At 39.0% G+C, this 14,873-nt stretch overlaps 1 protein-coding gene across 2 annotated transcripts in view; it reads left to right on the forward strand.

The window, feature by feature from the left end:
• AFF2 (ALF transcription elongation factor 2) overlaps positions 1-14,873 on the forward strand; it is a 342,722-nt gene that overhangs the window by 254,891 nt on the left and 72,958 nt on the right. For both annotated transcript variants that reach the window (XM_052673659.1, XM_052673658.1), the window contains exon 9: positions 5,386-5,423. In XM_052673659.1, the coding sequence (XP_052529619.1) occupies positions 5,386-5,423 (38 nt within the window). The remainder of the gene's footprint in view (positions 1-5,385; positions 5,424-14,873) is intronic.

Below are 14,873 nucleotides of genomic sequence, written 5' to 3' on the forward strand. Positions count from 1 at the left end.
CTGGAGTACTTTTTCTGGTTCTTTCTTTTCAAAAGTCAGTCTGGTGACTGACAGTCATGAAGAAAAAGTGTCATTTTTCCCCTTCTGTGGTTCTTGTGCACAACCTAGAAGCAGCCAAACATTGTTCCTGTGTTAGCTCTTTTGTATCATGCTTAAATATCTGCTAATGAAATAAGTTTGTGGGTGTATTCACGCTACACAAATAAAGCACAGTGCAAATAATTCTTGAACAAGTCCTACCAAAATCGAGAGTAATGTAACATATAAAGAAGAAATATGGAGTGAAGTCTTTCACGGGGTTGGGGTTAGTCTTCCACAGTTATAAAAGTCATAGAAGAACATCTCCAGGCAAAGTCTCTCCAATGAATGATCCTCTGTATCTTACTGCTCTTTATGTGTTCTTCAGCATCTTTTTTTCTTATGCATTACTACAGCCAACTGTTGAAATAAGGTCCTAAAGGAAAATCATAATTGGGGGGGGGGGGGGGTAAAGGAGGAAAGGAAATCATGAATTACAGTGCAATGATTGTCTAGTTCATTCTTGCTTCCATTTTCTAATCATCCTAAATTATTTTAACGCACATTTTCAAGCTCAAAATTAACAAAAGTCCCATGATGTAATTCTCTTAACACCTATTGAATGTTACATTATACCAGCCCAATTTCATGCCACACTTTTGCATCATCTTTTCCTTCTCAGTGTACATTTATCATGATTTAGGAGAATCCTGCCTACTCTATTTCAAGATAGTACTTTTAATACATTAAGTTTCGGAAATAAAGTGGAGTTAGAACCAGTTTCTTACTTGTAAAGCCTAGGAATCTAAGGTAGAAAATAACTTTTATAATATATTTGTCTTTGAAATATCTTAAATTAATAATCAAAAGCTTGCATCAAGTCTAAAACAAATCAAGCTTAGTCGTGAAGATGAGAAAGAGGAATTATTAACTGAGTAGCAAAGCTGATGGGGGCTCAATGAAATCATTTTGTTCAAAGATTAAAGGCGCTGAACACTGAAATAGTTTGAGGAGGATGGCTATGAACACATCTGACAAGAGCTGCTAAATTCAGTAATGATCAAAAGTTAATTATCAAAGCAGAGAGAACTACTCAACGCAGACAATTTAAAGTCAATAGCTGAGCAGCCCAGCAAAAAAGTAATTTGGGAGAAGTATTTTCCTATAATGAAGTTATATAAAAGTCATACATTTCAAAGAAACCCGCTTAAAACAAGATTGCATTCTTCCTGATCAGAGAAATATAATTAGCTCTAATTGACAGACCTGCTGTACACCAAATATTTTCAAACAATATGCTTCTGCATCAAAGCTTGATATGTAGAGTTACTCAATGTCACTTTGATTTTGCCTTTCTTTATCTTCTGCCACTGGGCGTGCTCATGATGTATCAACAAATATGCTTTGAAAAATGAATAAGCAGCACCTGCAAGATAAATAAAAGCAGAAGGCATTCTGCATTTCTGCGTCAGATAGTACCCCTGCCATACTGTGTGCTGTGTTTAACATCACGTTCCTACTCAGAGGCAAACTGCATCATCTGAAATAGGAAATGACCAGTTGCTCTATCATCCAACATTGAACTAGGCTACTATGTAGATTAACCTGAGAACTTGCAATATCATAGGATCATAGAATCATAGAATGGCTTGAATTGGAAGAGACTTCAAGGATGATCAAGCTCCAACCCTCCTGCTGCAGGAAGGCCGCCAACCTCCACATTTAATACCGGATTATTTTGCTAAAACTCTATAGGAGTGAACATATGTGTGGACAACAGTCTCCCCACAGTGTGCCTTTTCTTAAGAGCTAGGAAAGTGCCTTCTCCCAGTAATACAAGGGGAAAAATGAAAACTTTTTAATGTAAAAATCTGAGATATGTTTCGGAATGTACCTATGTAATTCCTTGTTCCTGTAGCTACCATGTTTTAGAGTAAACATCTACATTGCTACGTAGTCAAAAATCAAATGCCCAATTTAGACTCCGTTCTTTAATATTCCACGACTTTCACATTGCCAGTTGTCACTATCTGAAATAACTTCATCTTCTTTAATCTTTCATGCAAACAGTTTAACTCATACCATCACGCACATGCATTCCTGAATATCCTCTGCTTCACTTTATATTAGATTTGACTGCATTAGTATTTACTTCTGATCCTAGACACTCTTTGCTCTTCTGTTTTATTTTCCTTGTTTGTATTTTGATATCCATTTTTTGTAGTGACTTTTGAATAATTTAGAAGGAAAAAAAGCCAATATGAGATTTAGATGCATGTTTCACTTGCCTGAACTCAGAATTTTTGTAGTCCAGATATTTGGTATCTGGACCAAATGGAACTGTCACTGCACAGTCAAAAAATCTTCTGCCATAGTGAAAGGATCTTTATAAACTTTAAAAATAATTCTAGTTCCTTGCAGGAGGGGACTATAACTTGACATTTAATGGGAGGATTTGGGAACTGAAATGTAGTTTTCAGTGATATTTTAATCCATTTTAAATGAAGTATTTGCATCTTGTTACATGTAGTTTATTATTTAGAAATATTCCTTAATAACATGCTTTTTGACTTTGTGTCTGCATGTGACAGCTAAAAAAATGAAGATTTGGGAGAGTTTCATTGGAAGGATGCGCAACTCACACTATTTCACTAATGAGACAGGAATTCAATTTCATTTATAGGCTTCTTTGAGAAATCATAATTGGTTTGGGTACATAACATGCTTTTGTGCAATCTTAACTTCAGTTTTTCATGAGTTTCAAGTGTTTTATTTAGCATCTGTACTGTACAACTAAAATAATTTTTACCATCGCACCTTCATCAGTTTATGCTTTAAATTAAAAATGTAATCCAAGTGAAACAAATGCATCTTTCTTCACATTCTGGGAGCCAACCCAGGATATTGTTGTTTTTCCTTGCCAACTGTCACAAGCCTTAATTCTTTCTCCCTAGCTTAAAGTTATTATTCAGGATTTCCACAGATTTAAACAAAGATTTTATCTTTGTAGTGATTGGAGGCAAAAGAGGCAAAATAGCAGATATTCTGATAAACTAGTCCTACTGTAGAGCCCAAGGGAGAGCTAATTATGGCAAAATTTGGAACCCAATTGTGCAGATCCCAGAGGATTCAAAAGTTAGTCAGTTTTCATAAGGAATTTAATTCCTCATGGGCTTATGTGATCATTTTTCAGGAATGCTAATATTAGCAGTTCCTATGTGGGAACAATTTTATTTCCAAGCATAGCAGAGGTTAAAAAATCACCGAAATCCTTCTGTCCAATTTTTGGTAGGCTTTACAAAAATATCTCCACAGGTAATTGAGCAGTGAAACTTTCCTTTGTGTAGTAAGTTTATGGCTCAGTTGTCTTCTGCCTTTCCCCACAACCCATACTTCTAATTTCACTAATCATCTGACTGCTTCCCACATATAAATCTGTTATAGTCTGGTTCTGTGAATGCTAGAAGGAATTTCCTGAAATGGCACAAAGCACTAGTTTATCTGAAGGTGATGTCTCAAACCCTCCTGCACTAAAATGTGTGGGACTCTCCTCAAAAGGCACGCTGAAAAAGGGGAAAAGCATAATTGGGTGAAAGGAGGAAAAACAGGACCAGGCGAAGGTCTGGTAGAGGTTTTCTGCTTAGTCTTCCTGTTCACCCTCTTGGTGCATGGCCTGTGGTGGTTGCATCTCTGGGGAGCTTGATTCTGCCCTCCCAGTCTCAGCCTAGCTAATGTCAAGAGCCTGGCCCAGCACCAACTTGGTGGATTAGTGGCAAATGCGTGCCTTGATTATACAACACAAAGCAGTGCTATGGTGAAACAGAACCACAAAATAACACTCACAGATATGCTTTTGTGCCTCTAGGCTTAAATAAAGAAGTGCAACTACCTCCTGTAGGACCCAGGGGAGGCTTTCCTTCCTCATCCATGAGACAAGCCTAGCACAGCTAACCCCATTTAGCAGAAGCAGCGTGCACCGTGGTGATTAAGTAACAATATCAGCAGAGACCAGACCCTAGCAGAGTATAAAACAACACAGAGACCACTACCGAGTGGGATCCCCTCTCAGCTGGACTGAAACCAGCAAACATCAGGTCATATTATGCTCCCTAACAATATCTAGAAATCTCCCTTCTTGGCTGGGAATATTGGTTACGGCCCTCACTCAAGGAATTCTGTCTAGTAACATGCCTTAGGGGAATCAGCAGACTCCATTACTCGGTGATTCATGGAAAACTGAAAGTACACATCCCACTCTCACCCATCCCCCTTTTTGCATGTTAATTGTTGTGTGCTTTGCCAATACTGTTTGCTTGTTCATGTATGTTTGGAATTGTTATCTGTTGAGTGCTTGTCAACGGAGATTGTAATTGCTTAAGGACATTAAAAAAATTTATAGTTAACCACCTGACTTGTGGTCAGTGAAGTGTGTTAACTAAACTCTGCGCTACACTGCTGACAAATGTCAGGGAACAGCGCATGGCAAAATGTTATTTACCTGTTCTGAAAAATTGAGAGGTGATGCAAGGTTGGTTTAGATTACATAATTATGCTACAGAAACATTAAAAAAAAAAAAAATCTAAAATCCTCCACTAAAATCTTGAGCCATTTAACCAGTGTGATAGACTGGCATGTCTCTGCCATCAGTGCTCCTCACTGTGTTGCTTAGCAACATTTTAATTCAAGAAAAATCGAAGAAGATGAAATCCCCATGGAGAGGGAAACAGAAATAAGAGGGCCGTTGACAGATGATCTGAGTTGTTTCTTCTAATATACTGTGAAGATCACTGGCTCTTTTCATGAATGATAAATGAACTGTACACAGATCAATGGGTTCAGCAATAAACTGGAACCAGGCTCTATGTCTGAGGTGGTGCAGGCTGAGAGGGCCAAAGATTTACTCATTTAGATGATTTGAGTGTGTTTTCTCAAAGGTTTCACGAGAGGAAATTGATCCGAACATTTGGTCATCCCTTGCCCTTTCTGTTGTTGGCAAATAAAAACTGTTTTGGAAACAGAATCTGCTCTTCCCTTTAATTTTTCCTGTTGTTGTTCCTATTCTGGGTATGGGCAGATAAGTTGTGACAAAGGAGGCCAGACTCAGAATGGGAAGTGAAGTAATGTTCCTCAACAATGATAGCCACTAAAAACAAACAAGCCACACTCATATCACAAACTTGGGCAGAAGTGTTTAAGACCCTGAAAGGGGCCAGATATTGAAGACACGTTTCCTCTGCCCTGGCCATGTGCCATGTGCCAGTGTGCTCTTCTGAAGAGCATCCAGTAGTCAGCGCTTGGGTGCAGGTTGGTTGTGCTTAGTTGTGTTGTGTAATTGTTTGTCTCCCCCACCCCTCTTCTGTTTACAGGCTGCTGAAAAGACAAAATTGAGAAACATTCCTGTAAAGTAAGTTATTATTTTATCTATTGGAAAATGTAACTTGAATGAACTTCTTGTGTACAATCACTAAAATGCCACGCAGCAAGGAGGGCAGTAAAAGAGAAAATGGAATTCAGATTGCCCCTAATAATAGCTATTAGAAAGTCAGCATTGTTGAGGAAAGCTTTTGATTTCTCATGTGTCTCTAATGATTGCACTACCCAAGATTCATCCAGTTTCCATAAATTAATGTGTTGTCTATGAATAGCTGCCAAAAAATATCACAGTCATACTCAATACATAGCGCTCCTAGCCTTGGGGAGGTTTGTACATGCTAAAAAGATTACGATTTTTAATTGCAATCCTTGAGAAGGTCTGACAGGAGAGAAGTAACTAGGAATATGCCAAATGATTTCTAGACACATGGGAATATTTTGCACCTGTGTATCAAGGCTTTGCCATCCTGTTGATTAAGTGCTCTCTCACTTGCTATGTGTGTCTTTCTCACACCACACACAGATGTATGTTTCTGCTCTTTACAGTTGGTCTCTATGAAGTATGAGCAAGCTACCAGGGAGCAATTTCCAGGGCATTTCATGAAAAGTTCTTAAATCTTAGGGCACTAGCAGCAACACTCAACCGTTTATTATTGAATTAAGAAAGTTGCTTTATAGATGTCCTGGCTCCTTGAGAAAAGGCATTTTCAGTTAAAGCTACCAACATCAGCGATTCTCTTTAAATAACAAATGTTCCAGTCTTAATGGGCTTTCCTGCACCAATAAAACACAGATTTTTAGCTTCAATAGGTGATCATTGCAGTTTAACTAAATCCCAGTAACTGTATATTCCTGAGACAGAGTAAATGTTCTTGTTTTCACTGTAGACTGCTTCTCATGCAGGTTTTGGACTAGAGTGGTTTAGTATTTGTAAGAACATGCACTGACAGAACTTGCAAATCACTGTGTTTTAGCACACATGGCAAAAGAATACAGTTTGACCTCTCACTGGGTTTCCATCATGTACAGTCATTTATACCTTATAAAGTGAACACAAGATGTGTACGAACACTCCTTGGAGTGATTAGACAAGATGCAAGATAGTCATAAATCACTCTCTCTTTATGTTTCATTTAATCTGATAAAAATTAGAAATAGGATCCAGTGGGGACTTGGTAGCACATTAAACTTTTAATGTGACAAGAGACCTTTCTTGCCTGTAGGGCTAGTTCAAATTCAGTGCAAGCTGAATTAAAGTCATTGTTACCTGGTGGTTTGTTTAATAGAAAGTATGAAATGAGCTGTGATTTCAGTTCATCTTCTAGAGAATTGAGGAGCTGTAAGGTGATGAGAGTCCTGGGGAACAACTCCGAAACAGTCATTTTTCATTAATTCACTTTTTTAATATTTTGGGTCAAATTCTCAGGAATGGCTCAACTAAATTGAGTTTCCCCAAGTGAGACAAAGATATTGAGCTTTGCAGTCATTAAATAGCATATGTGTGATACTGATGCCCAATTACTCTGTAAAAAAGATTTGGGTGTACAGAAGTGGGGGATTTAAGCTAAATAATTATTTTATGGGCCTTAAATAAAAATAATGTTTTGAAATGGAAGAAGGCCAGATGGACAGCCTGATTCCTTCCACCTACATGTGCATATTTCACCATGCCTTTTTCCCCCAAATGGTTGTTTTACTTCTCTCTTGACTGTATTCATGGTTGCAGCTTCAATTAGTACCCTAGGGAATCTGTAATACATATTAATTACAGTCTGTATAATGAACAGCTGATAAATCTGCCTCATTTTTGAGTGAAATGTAACTACTTAAGTTACCTGTATCCAATTACAATTTTATGCTAAAATATTATCTCTTAGGGCAAAAGCAAAAATAGCATCTCTAAAATAGCAGTTGTAGACATAGATTACATTTACATAGGTTGCTCTGAAAGTTATAGGATCACAGAATCATAGAATGTCTTGGGTTTGCCCTTGTTCTATCACTACCTAGCAGTGTAAAAAGTTGATTTCCCTCCTGCTTATAAACTGCCTTTAAGGTTCAGTGAGATCTCCCCTGAGCCTGCTCTTCACCAGGTGAAACCAGCCCATGTCCCTTGGCCTTTCTTTGTAGGAGTGGTTCTCCAGCCTTCTGAGCATCTGTATGGTTCCTCTGGACCTGTTCTTTCCAGAGCTGAGGGCCCCAGACCTGTACCTAGTGCTCTAGATAGGGCTTCATGAGGGCAGAGTAGAGAGGGACAATTACCTCATCACATCCCTCTCCCTACTGTTTAACCCTCTGTTGATGCAGTCCAGAATACTGTTTACCTTCCAGGCTACAAGTGCACTGGTGGCTCCTGTCCATCTTTTTGTCTACTGGGACACCCCAGTTTTTCTTCACAGGACTGCTCTCAAGTAGTTCTCCCCGTCTTCGCTTATATCTGAGATTGTCCCAACCCAAGAGCCACACCTTGCGCTTGTTGAACCTCGTTAGGTTCACATGCGCCCACTTTTTCAGCCTGTCCAGGTCACTCTGGATGCCTTTGTTCTGTTCTGTCAACTACACTACTCAGCGTGGTGTTATCAGCAAACCTGAGTTTGCTGTGTCACTGATAAAAATGGTAAACAGCACCACTCCAAAGATGGATCCCTGGGGACACCGGCCATCTGCCCAAGTGGAGGTGATCACTTGATCACTCTTGTCCTTGCTGAAACACAGCACTGTGCTCACAGCACTGTGGTTTCCATCAACATTCAGCAAAGTGTCGATGAATGCCAGTGGGTGTCATTTAGTTTTTCCTCATGGAGGAATTCATTGACACACCTTTGTTCCCTATGCTGTTCCATGTCAGACACCATTTTGTCAGACTGCCCCTTCGCTGCCATCTTTCGCACAGAAACAAAATGCAAAGGAATATTGCCAGATAGGGTTCAGCCTCTACTGCCATTCCACCAACAGCTGTCTCTGATGTCATGAGCTAACATCAGAACATGGTAGGCATTACTTTAAGAGCAGCCCTGGTATACAAGCAGCACAGCCTCACTAAGTATGCCTCAAGCATGTCTAGCTTTTAGTGCTGTTGCTTTTGTAGCTCTGAAATCTGAAAGAGAATTTTGTTTGAATTTTAATGTTCTTCAGCTATGCAAAATAAAGTTGGTAGCTTCCATTGTCATAAGGGTTGAAAGCTGTACAGATTCCTTCTGCCATATGTGACTTACCACATTCATTTTTCAAAACACATTTCTTTTATTAAGACATATGTGATAGTACACTTCTGCAAATGTAAATTGCTTTTGGCTAAAAGCCATGCACTAATAAGTTGAATTGAATCTAGCTGCATTTGACATCTGTTACAATATACATATATGTATATAAATATATAAAAATACATATTATCTGTTGTCATTAGCATTAAAAACTTCCTTGTTTTTATGTTGCTCTGACATAGTTCTTATTTCCCAAACCTGGAATCAGAAATAAGTCCCTTTTAAAGACTGTTGTTTTCATAATATCCCTAGTTCAGTCTTAATAGTACCACAGCTTACCATGCTAGTTAAGGAACACAACAAAGATTATTGTAGAAACAGTCTATTTGCTTTTGTTGCTTAGTTATTAGAATCACAGAGCCATAGAGTATCTTGAGTTGGAAGGAGCCCAAAAGATTCATCGAGATCCAATTCCTGGCTCCACACAGGACCACCCAAAATCCAAACCTTATCTCTGAGAACCATATCTAAATTCTCCCTGAATTCCAGCAACTTGGGGCTGTGACCCTGTAGAGCCTGTTCCAAACCCAACCACCTCCTGGTGAAGAACTTCTTAACACCCAGACTCTGGTCTGACACATTCTGTACACTTCCCTTGGGTCATTTTGCTGTCACATGAGAGCAGAGATCTGGGGTCAAAAAGATGCTCAGAGCACCTGACCTATGAATAGGCTGACGGAGACAGGCTTGTTCATCCTGGAGAAAAGAAGGCTCCAGGGAGACCTCATTGCAGCCTCCCAGTACTTAAAGGGAGGTACTTAAAGCAGGAGGCAAATCAACTTTTTACATGGGTAGGCAGTGATAGAACAAGAGGAAATGTTTACAAACTAAAAGAGGAGAGATTTAAGTTAGTTGCCAGGGGATACATTTTCACTGAGAGGGTGATGAGACCCTGGCATTGCTACCCAGATAATCTGTGGGTGCACCATTCTTGGAGATGTTCAAGGTCAGGATGAATAGGCCCTGATTTAGTGGTTGGCTACCCTGCCCATGGCAGGTGGTTGGAACTGGATGATCTCTGAGATCTCTTCCAGCGCAAGATGTTCTGTGATCCTGTGTCAGTGCTGCCCTCCCCTGTGAGGGGCTGCAGGCTGCCATGGGACCTCTCCTTAGCCTCCTCTTCTCTGGACTGAACAAACCATGGGAGCTCAGCTGCTTCTCGTACATCTTGCCCTCTAATTAATGTTGCAGGTGTCATGTATAGGGAAGCTTACTTACTATTTATTTTGTTGAATCCTTCTGTTGCCTAAAACTTCAGGAGGGGAAAAAGAAAACCAAGGAAGTTTTCCTTCTACAGTTCAATTAAGCAGTTACGCAACTGATTTCTTACTATCCGAGAGTTTGTAGGTGCTTAGACTCAGTTCATATGGTTCATATCAGTTATACAAACTTCCTGAAGGTCAGAAGAATGCAGGTGGCATCTGATTTCTTCAGAAGGCATGATCTCAGTTGCATGTTGTTTATAGCACGGCAAGAAGACACAACACATGCAGAGGAACTCATCTTAATATATTGGTAGCCTCATCTAACATACTACTACTATTAAGAAGCACACAGAAAGTAGCTGGGAAGTCTCTGCACCTGCTGAACTGACTTTTTTTGGTGAAAATAATGCAATTACTTCTCCAAAAGCATAAGACCTTTTTCTGTCATATGTGGCATCAGAGTCACCCTACAACTGCAGATTCTATTAAATTTAACTTATTTTATACTCCTCTTCCTCTGTCATAAAAGGAGCACTTGCTGTCCATCACAGACTTTATCCATATTTATACTGACAGACAGTAGCAGGGAAGGGATTTCTTATATGCAAAGTCCTAGACACTTTCTTACTTGCTAGTCCTTATCATGCTGTTCCCATCCCTGAGTCTGAAAGAAGTAACATTACTTAACCAAGTTTACCCTGTGGACACTTTCTGATTTCTAAAGAGCTGTTACATGAGAAATTGTTTTCAATTACGACATATCCAGAGGAAATAATCTATTATATACTCTGTGATTTGGATTCTCATTAAAATTCAATAGCAGCCTTGTTCTGAAATCCAGCTGGTGATCACTGTTCTCAGGCTTTTTTCCAGACTTAGGTTTGGCCTAGGAGCCAAAAGGCATCATATTTGTGTTGAGTTGACCAAATCACTTGTCCCTTGGCTCAGTGGGTCGAGCTGCAGGATCCTATCAGATCTGAGCACAGTCAGGGTTAAGCCTTGCTTTCAAGTACAAATAGACTTTGCTTGGCAGCCTGTACACTAATGTAGTCTGAAGGTCTGCTAGCTCGGTACTTTATTACTGCCAGTGGCAGAATGTGGGGAAAGGACAGAAATTAGAGAAGCAACCTTCAAAGCAGAAGATCTCCCATTTTCCTGTGCACAACAGTTCACACTTTCATAACCTCACATCCTGTGTTTAGGAGTTACCAATGCACTTACTCTTCATGCAAAATCTCATTTAAAATCTGTTTGTACCTTTTGTCCCCACAGCATCATGTAGCACTGAACACTACAGTGCTTGAAAAAATACTGTATTTTGTTTATTTAAAACCCTTTTCCTCATAGGAATACATGCAAGTAGCTATGTCATTCAGAAGAACAAAAGATTACTTGCTATTTCTCATTCATGATACGATGTCTCTCTACTGTGTAGACCAAGGAGTTTTCCTACTCAAAAGCCACTATTAATAATGTTGTTTTCCCTCTGAGAGTGTGAGTCCACTGAGCTAAAGCAACCAAAGGCAATTGGGAAAGGAAGACTTTGAGGCAGTCAGTCAGATGGAGGCAGTGGTTAGGAAGATAACTGGTTTCTTTTTATTCTTTTCCACATTGGAGAGATGAGTTCTTTGTATGGTGCTGCTCTTCTGACTGAGAACTGGCTCAAAAGCTTCAGATTGCACTCCTTTATGAAAATGACCACAGGGACTCATTGGGAAAATGCAGTCAGTTGAAAGAATGATTTAGTTAAAAACCTGGTTTCATCCAGCACAGCAGAATTAAATAATTTTTTAAGATATATATATATATACTTTTCTTTTTTTAATAAAAAACAAATATTTTTAAGAGCAGCTCTTGTACTCCGTGAACTTCTGTAGAACTATAGAATATTCAAATTGACTGCTTGCTTTGGGAAAGAAAACTCTGGCTTCCTTGAGTGTCCTTTATCCTCTCTTCTATTACAGGGCTTTAAAATCTTCAATAGAAAGCGTTGCCATTTCCCCCAAACACCTGCACATGTTTAAATTTGCTGTAGACTTAATGACTACCAGGTTCATGTTTTAGGGTTATAGCTTATGTTAAAATCCTACTGCTTTTTATATTTTTGAAATCTATTTGTTTTCCATCACTGACAAGACCAGCCGCATGTTTGTTAACCAGAAAGATTTTTGGTGCTTATTGTTTTTTCCTGGCATAAAACTTATCTTCTTCTCAGAAGGCCATCAGACTTGGTACAATTTTCTGTTCCAGCCATTCCTGAAATTGCAACCCATTAACTGTTGATATCTTGACATTTCAATTGACCTCTCATTTGCAAAGCACAGTCGTATTTTTTGTGGCCTTTTCATCCTTCGTTATAAATGAAATAGGAATGACTATTTCCACTGTTTGCATTTAAAAAAAATACCTTTGTTTTACCAGCTGGAATGGCACCTTGTTTTTCCCTTCCTGGGTAGACTTGCATGGAAGGTCTAAGGTCTAAGCAAGTCATGCAGAGCCAGAGGATTCTCTTATTGACTCAATATGCAGGAGGGCAAACAGGTCAGACTCCGAGGGTCAGTTAATATATGCTGTAATAGTGGTAACCATAAACAGATCTTTTGCTCCTGTTGTCGAATGTGCAGGCCACTGAGCTGGGTCTGAAGGTTTGTTTTTGCTGGTCAGATCAGGCACTTGTAACCAACAGAGGTGGTGGTGTGACACTGGTACTCATGCTCAGCAATATCTGCTGTAGGAAAAAAAATACAAAGGTTGTGTAGGTTGAAAAAAAACCCTCTCATCTATGTATGGGAAGGTGTCCGTATATACGCATGCATGTGTATATGTACATGCATATCTTCGTAGCCTCATTTATGCAGGCATATGTATATGAGTAGATGTCTATATGAATCTAAACGACATTTGCTAAAGAACTTGAAATCAAACCACATTCAAATAAACAAAAAGCTGAGACTTGCTATAAATCTCATTTTCAGTGAAACTCCCGGGCAATTTACAGCCATCACCTGTTAGTCTCTGCTTATAAACGTTCCTTAGTCCATATCTGTCTAACTACTAAATCAGCCAGCACCAATTGAATTAGCTCTAAAAATCCATTACAACACAGGGCCTAAACTGCCTGCCCACATTCATTTCTCAAAGAAATCCATTCATATTTATGTTTTAATACTTTAAGTCTAGCATGTGAAAGCACTCAAATCCCCAGCAGAAATCCAGGGAAAAACCTGCTTACAGGCAATTATAGACAATGTTCTTTAGTCTGTGATCCTCCTAGTCTGTCCACTTAGGCATCCGCACAGTTGCAGAGTCCGGTCTATCAGATCAGTTTATTGCACCAGCAATCAGGTCCCTCAGAGAACTGGCCAAACTCAAAATACCACTGGTTCTGAAAGCTGGCCCACATGGTTGCCTCTGTACACAGAGCTTCCAGTGACGTGGGCACTTGGAGTATCACTATGAAAGCCAAACGCATTGGTATACAGAGAGTTTTATTTAGGGAGCTGCATTTCTCAGCAAAATGTGAACTCCAGAAATGTTGCGAGGGATTATTTTACTCTTACAAGTTAAAGGTTACTGTTGGAAATGGATTATAAAACTGCCGCTCTTAAACTGTTTGCAAAGAAATGCACACATTAAATCCTTTTTGATGATAACACACTAATCCCTAAATACTGATTTTTATGTAAATTTTGACTCTTGTAAAGCTCTGACAATTCAGCTATTCCCATGTGGTTTTATCAGACCTCAATTTCTCCTTTAGATCTTTTTTCTTTTCTGCAGTACCTTTTGCTTTATTCCAAAGTCATCACAGCAGCTGGAAGATATAGTGCTTTAGACATTAAATGATAACTCTGTTTAATATTTTACCTTTATTTTCTGAATTTTGTCCCTCTGACACATCTTGTTAGATATATTTTTATCAGTCCAAAGGATAACCACAGTAGGGCTATTTTTATTTCTAAGGAAATGATGCATGATAACAACTGGCAGCCCCCAAAACAGTAAATCAGTCCCATCCCAACCACAGAATGTATTAAAAATCTCTAGCCTGTGATAATAAGTTATAATTCACTTGACTAGCAGTTTGTTTGAACTTTAAGTTGTGCAAACGAGTCACATCGGTTAAGTCTGAAATATGGAATTGTTTGTATTTTGAAGGTTTTTGGCTACCCACCACAACAGGTACCTGGAAAGAGAACAGTGCATTTTTGAAGTGAAAAGTTTCTGACTTGATTGTATAACTTGTAGTAGATGGTGAAATTGCCACACATCCTGTGTGAGCACAACGTTTGCTTACAAGACAGTGAGATGGGACAATCTGAGAGCTCATTCATCTAATCTCTTACAAATCTGAGCACACACCATCAATACCAAGCACTGCTGAATCCAACCACACACTCTGGCTGCAGCTCCTGAGCCAAACTCGTTGCTCAGGAGCCACCACACAACTTTGGATTGCTAGAGTAAACTTTTCTTCAGCATATTTTTTATTCACTGAGAAATGCATATTCCACTTGACCTTTTGTGTAAAAATTACCATGACTATTGCAGCTGGGCAAAAATATGCATTTTCTCTTTAACTGGGTCACTTTTGTTACTTTTCAAAACTACATTTTCTCACCTTTGTTGTGACATAGTTTGTCAAGATTAAATGTAGGTCGGACTTTGTAGGTTTTAGGAAAAAAAAAATGAAGTGAAAGTTTGAACCAAACAAAAGCTCTTATCCTCATGTGTTCCTTTGAAAATCAGCCAAGGTCAATATTTTTTCCAATTTGTTGTAGATCAAAGGAGGATGCGGGTTCTCCCCGTTCTCGTGCTGTATTGTTGGTCATTTTAGGCTTTGTACTTGTCTTCCTCATTATTAACTTTAAGTCACTTAGCATTTACTCAAATAATTATTCTAAGTGTTTGCCTTGGGCATCGTGGTAAGTAACAGCTGTTTTCTAACTACCTGTGATCTTTTCAAAATTTATGCTCTAAAAATGTGTTTCTGAGCAAAGATATTGCAACCAA

The sequence above is a fragment of the Tympanuchus pallidicinctus genome, unplaced genomic scaffold (genome assembly GCF_026119805.1).
Source record: "Tympanuchus pallidicinctus isolate F22 unplaced genomic scaffold, pur_lepc_1.0 scaffold13, whole genome shotgun sequence".
Taxonomy (NCBI): Eukaryota; Metazoa; Chordata; class Aves; order Galliformes; family Phasianidae; genus Tympanuchus; species Tympanuchus pallidicinctus.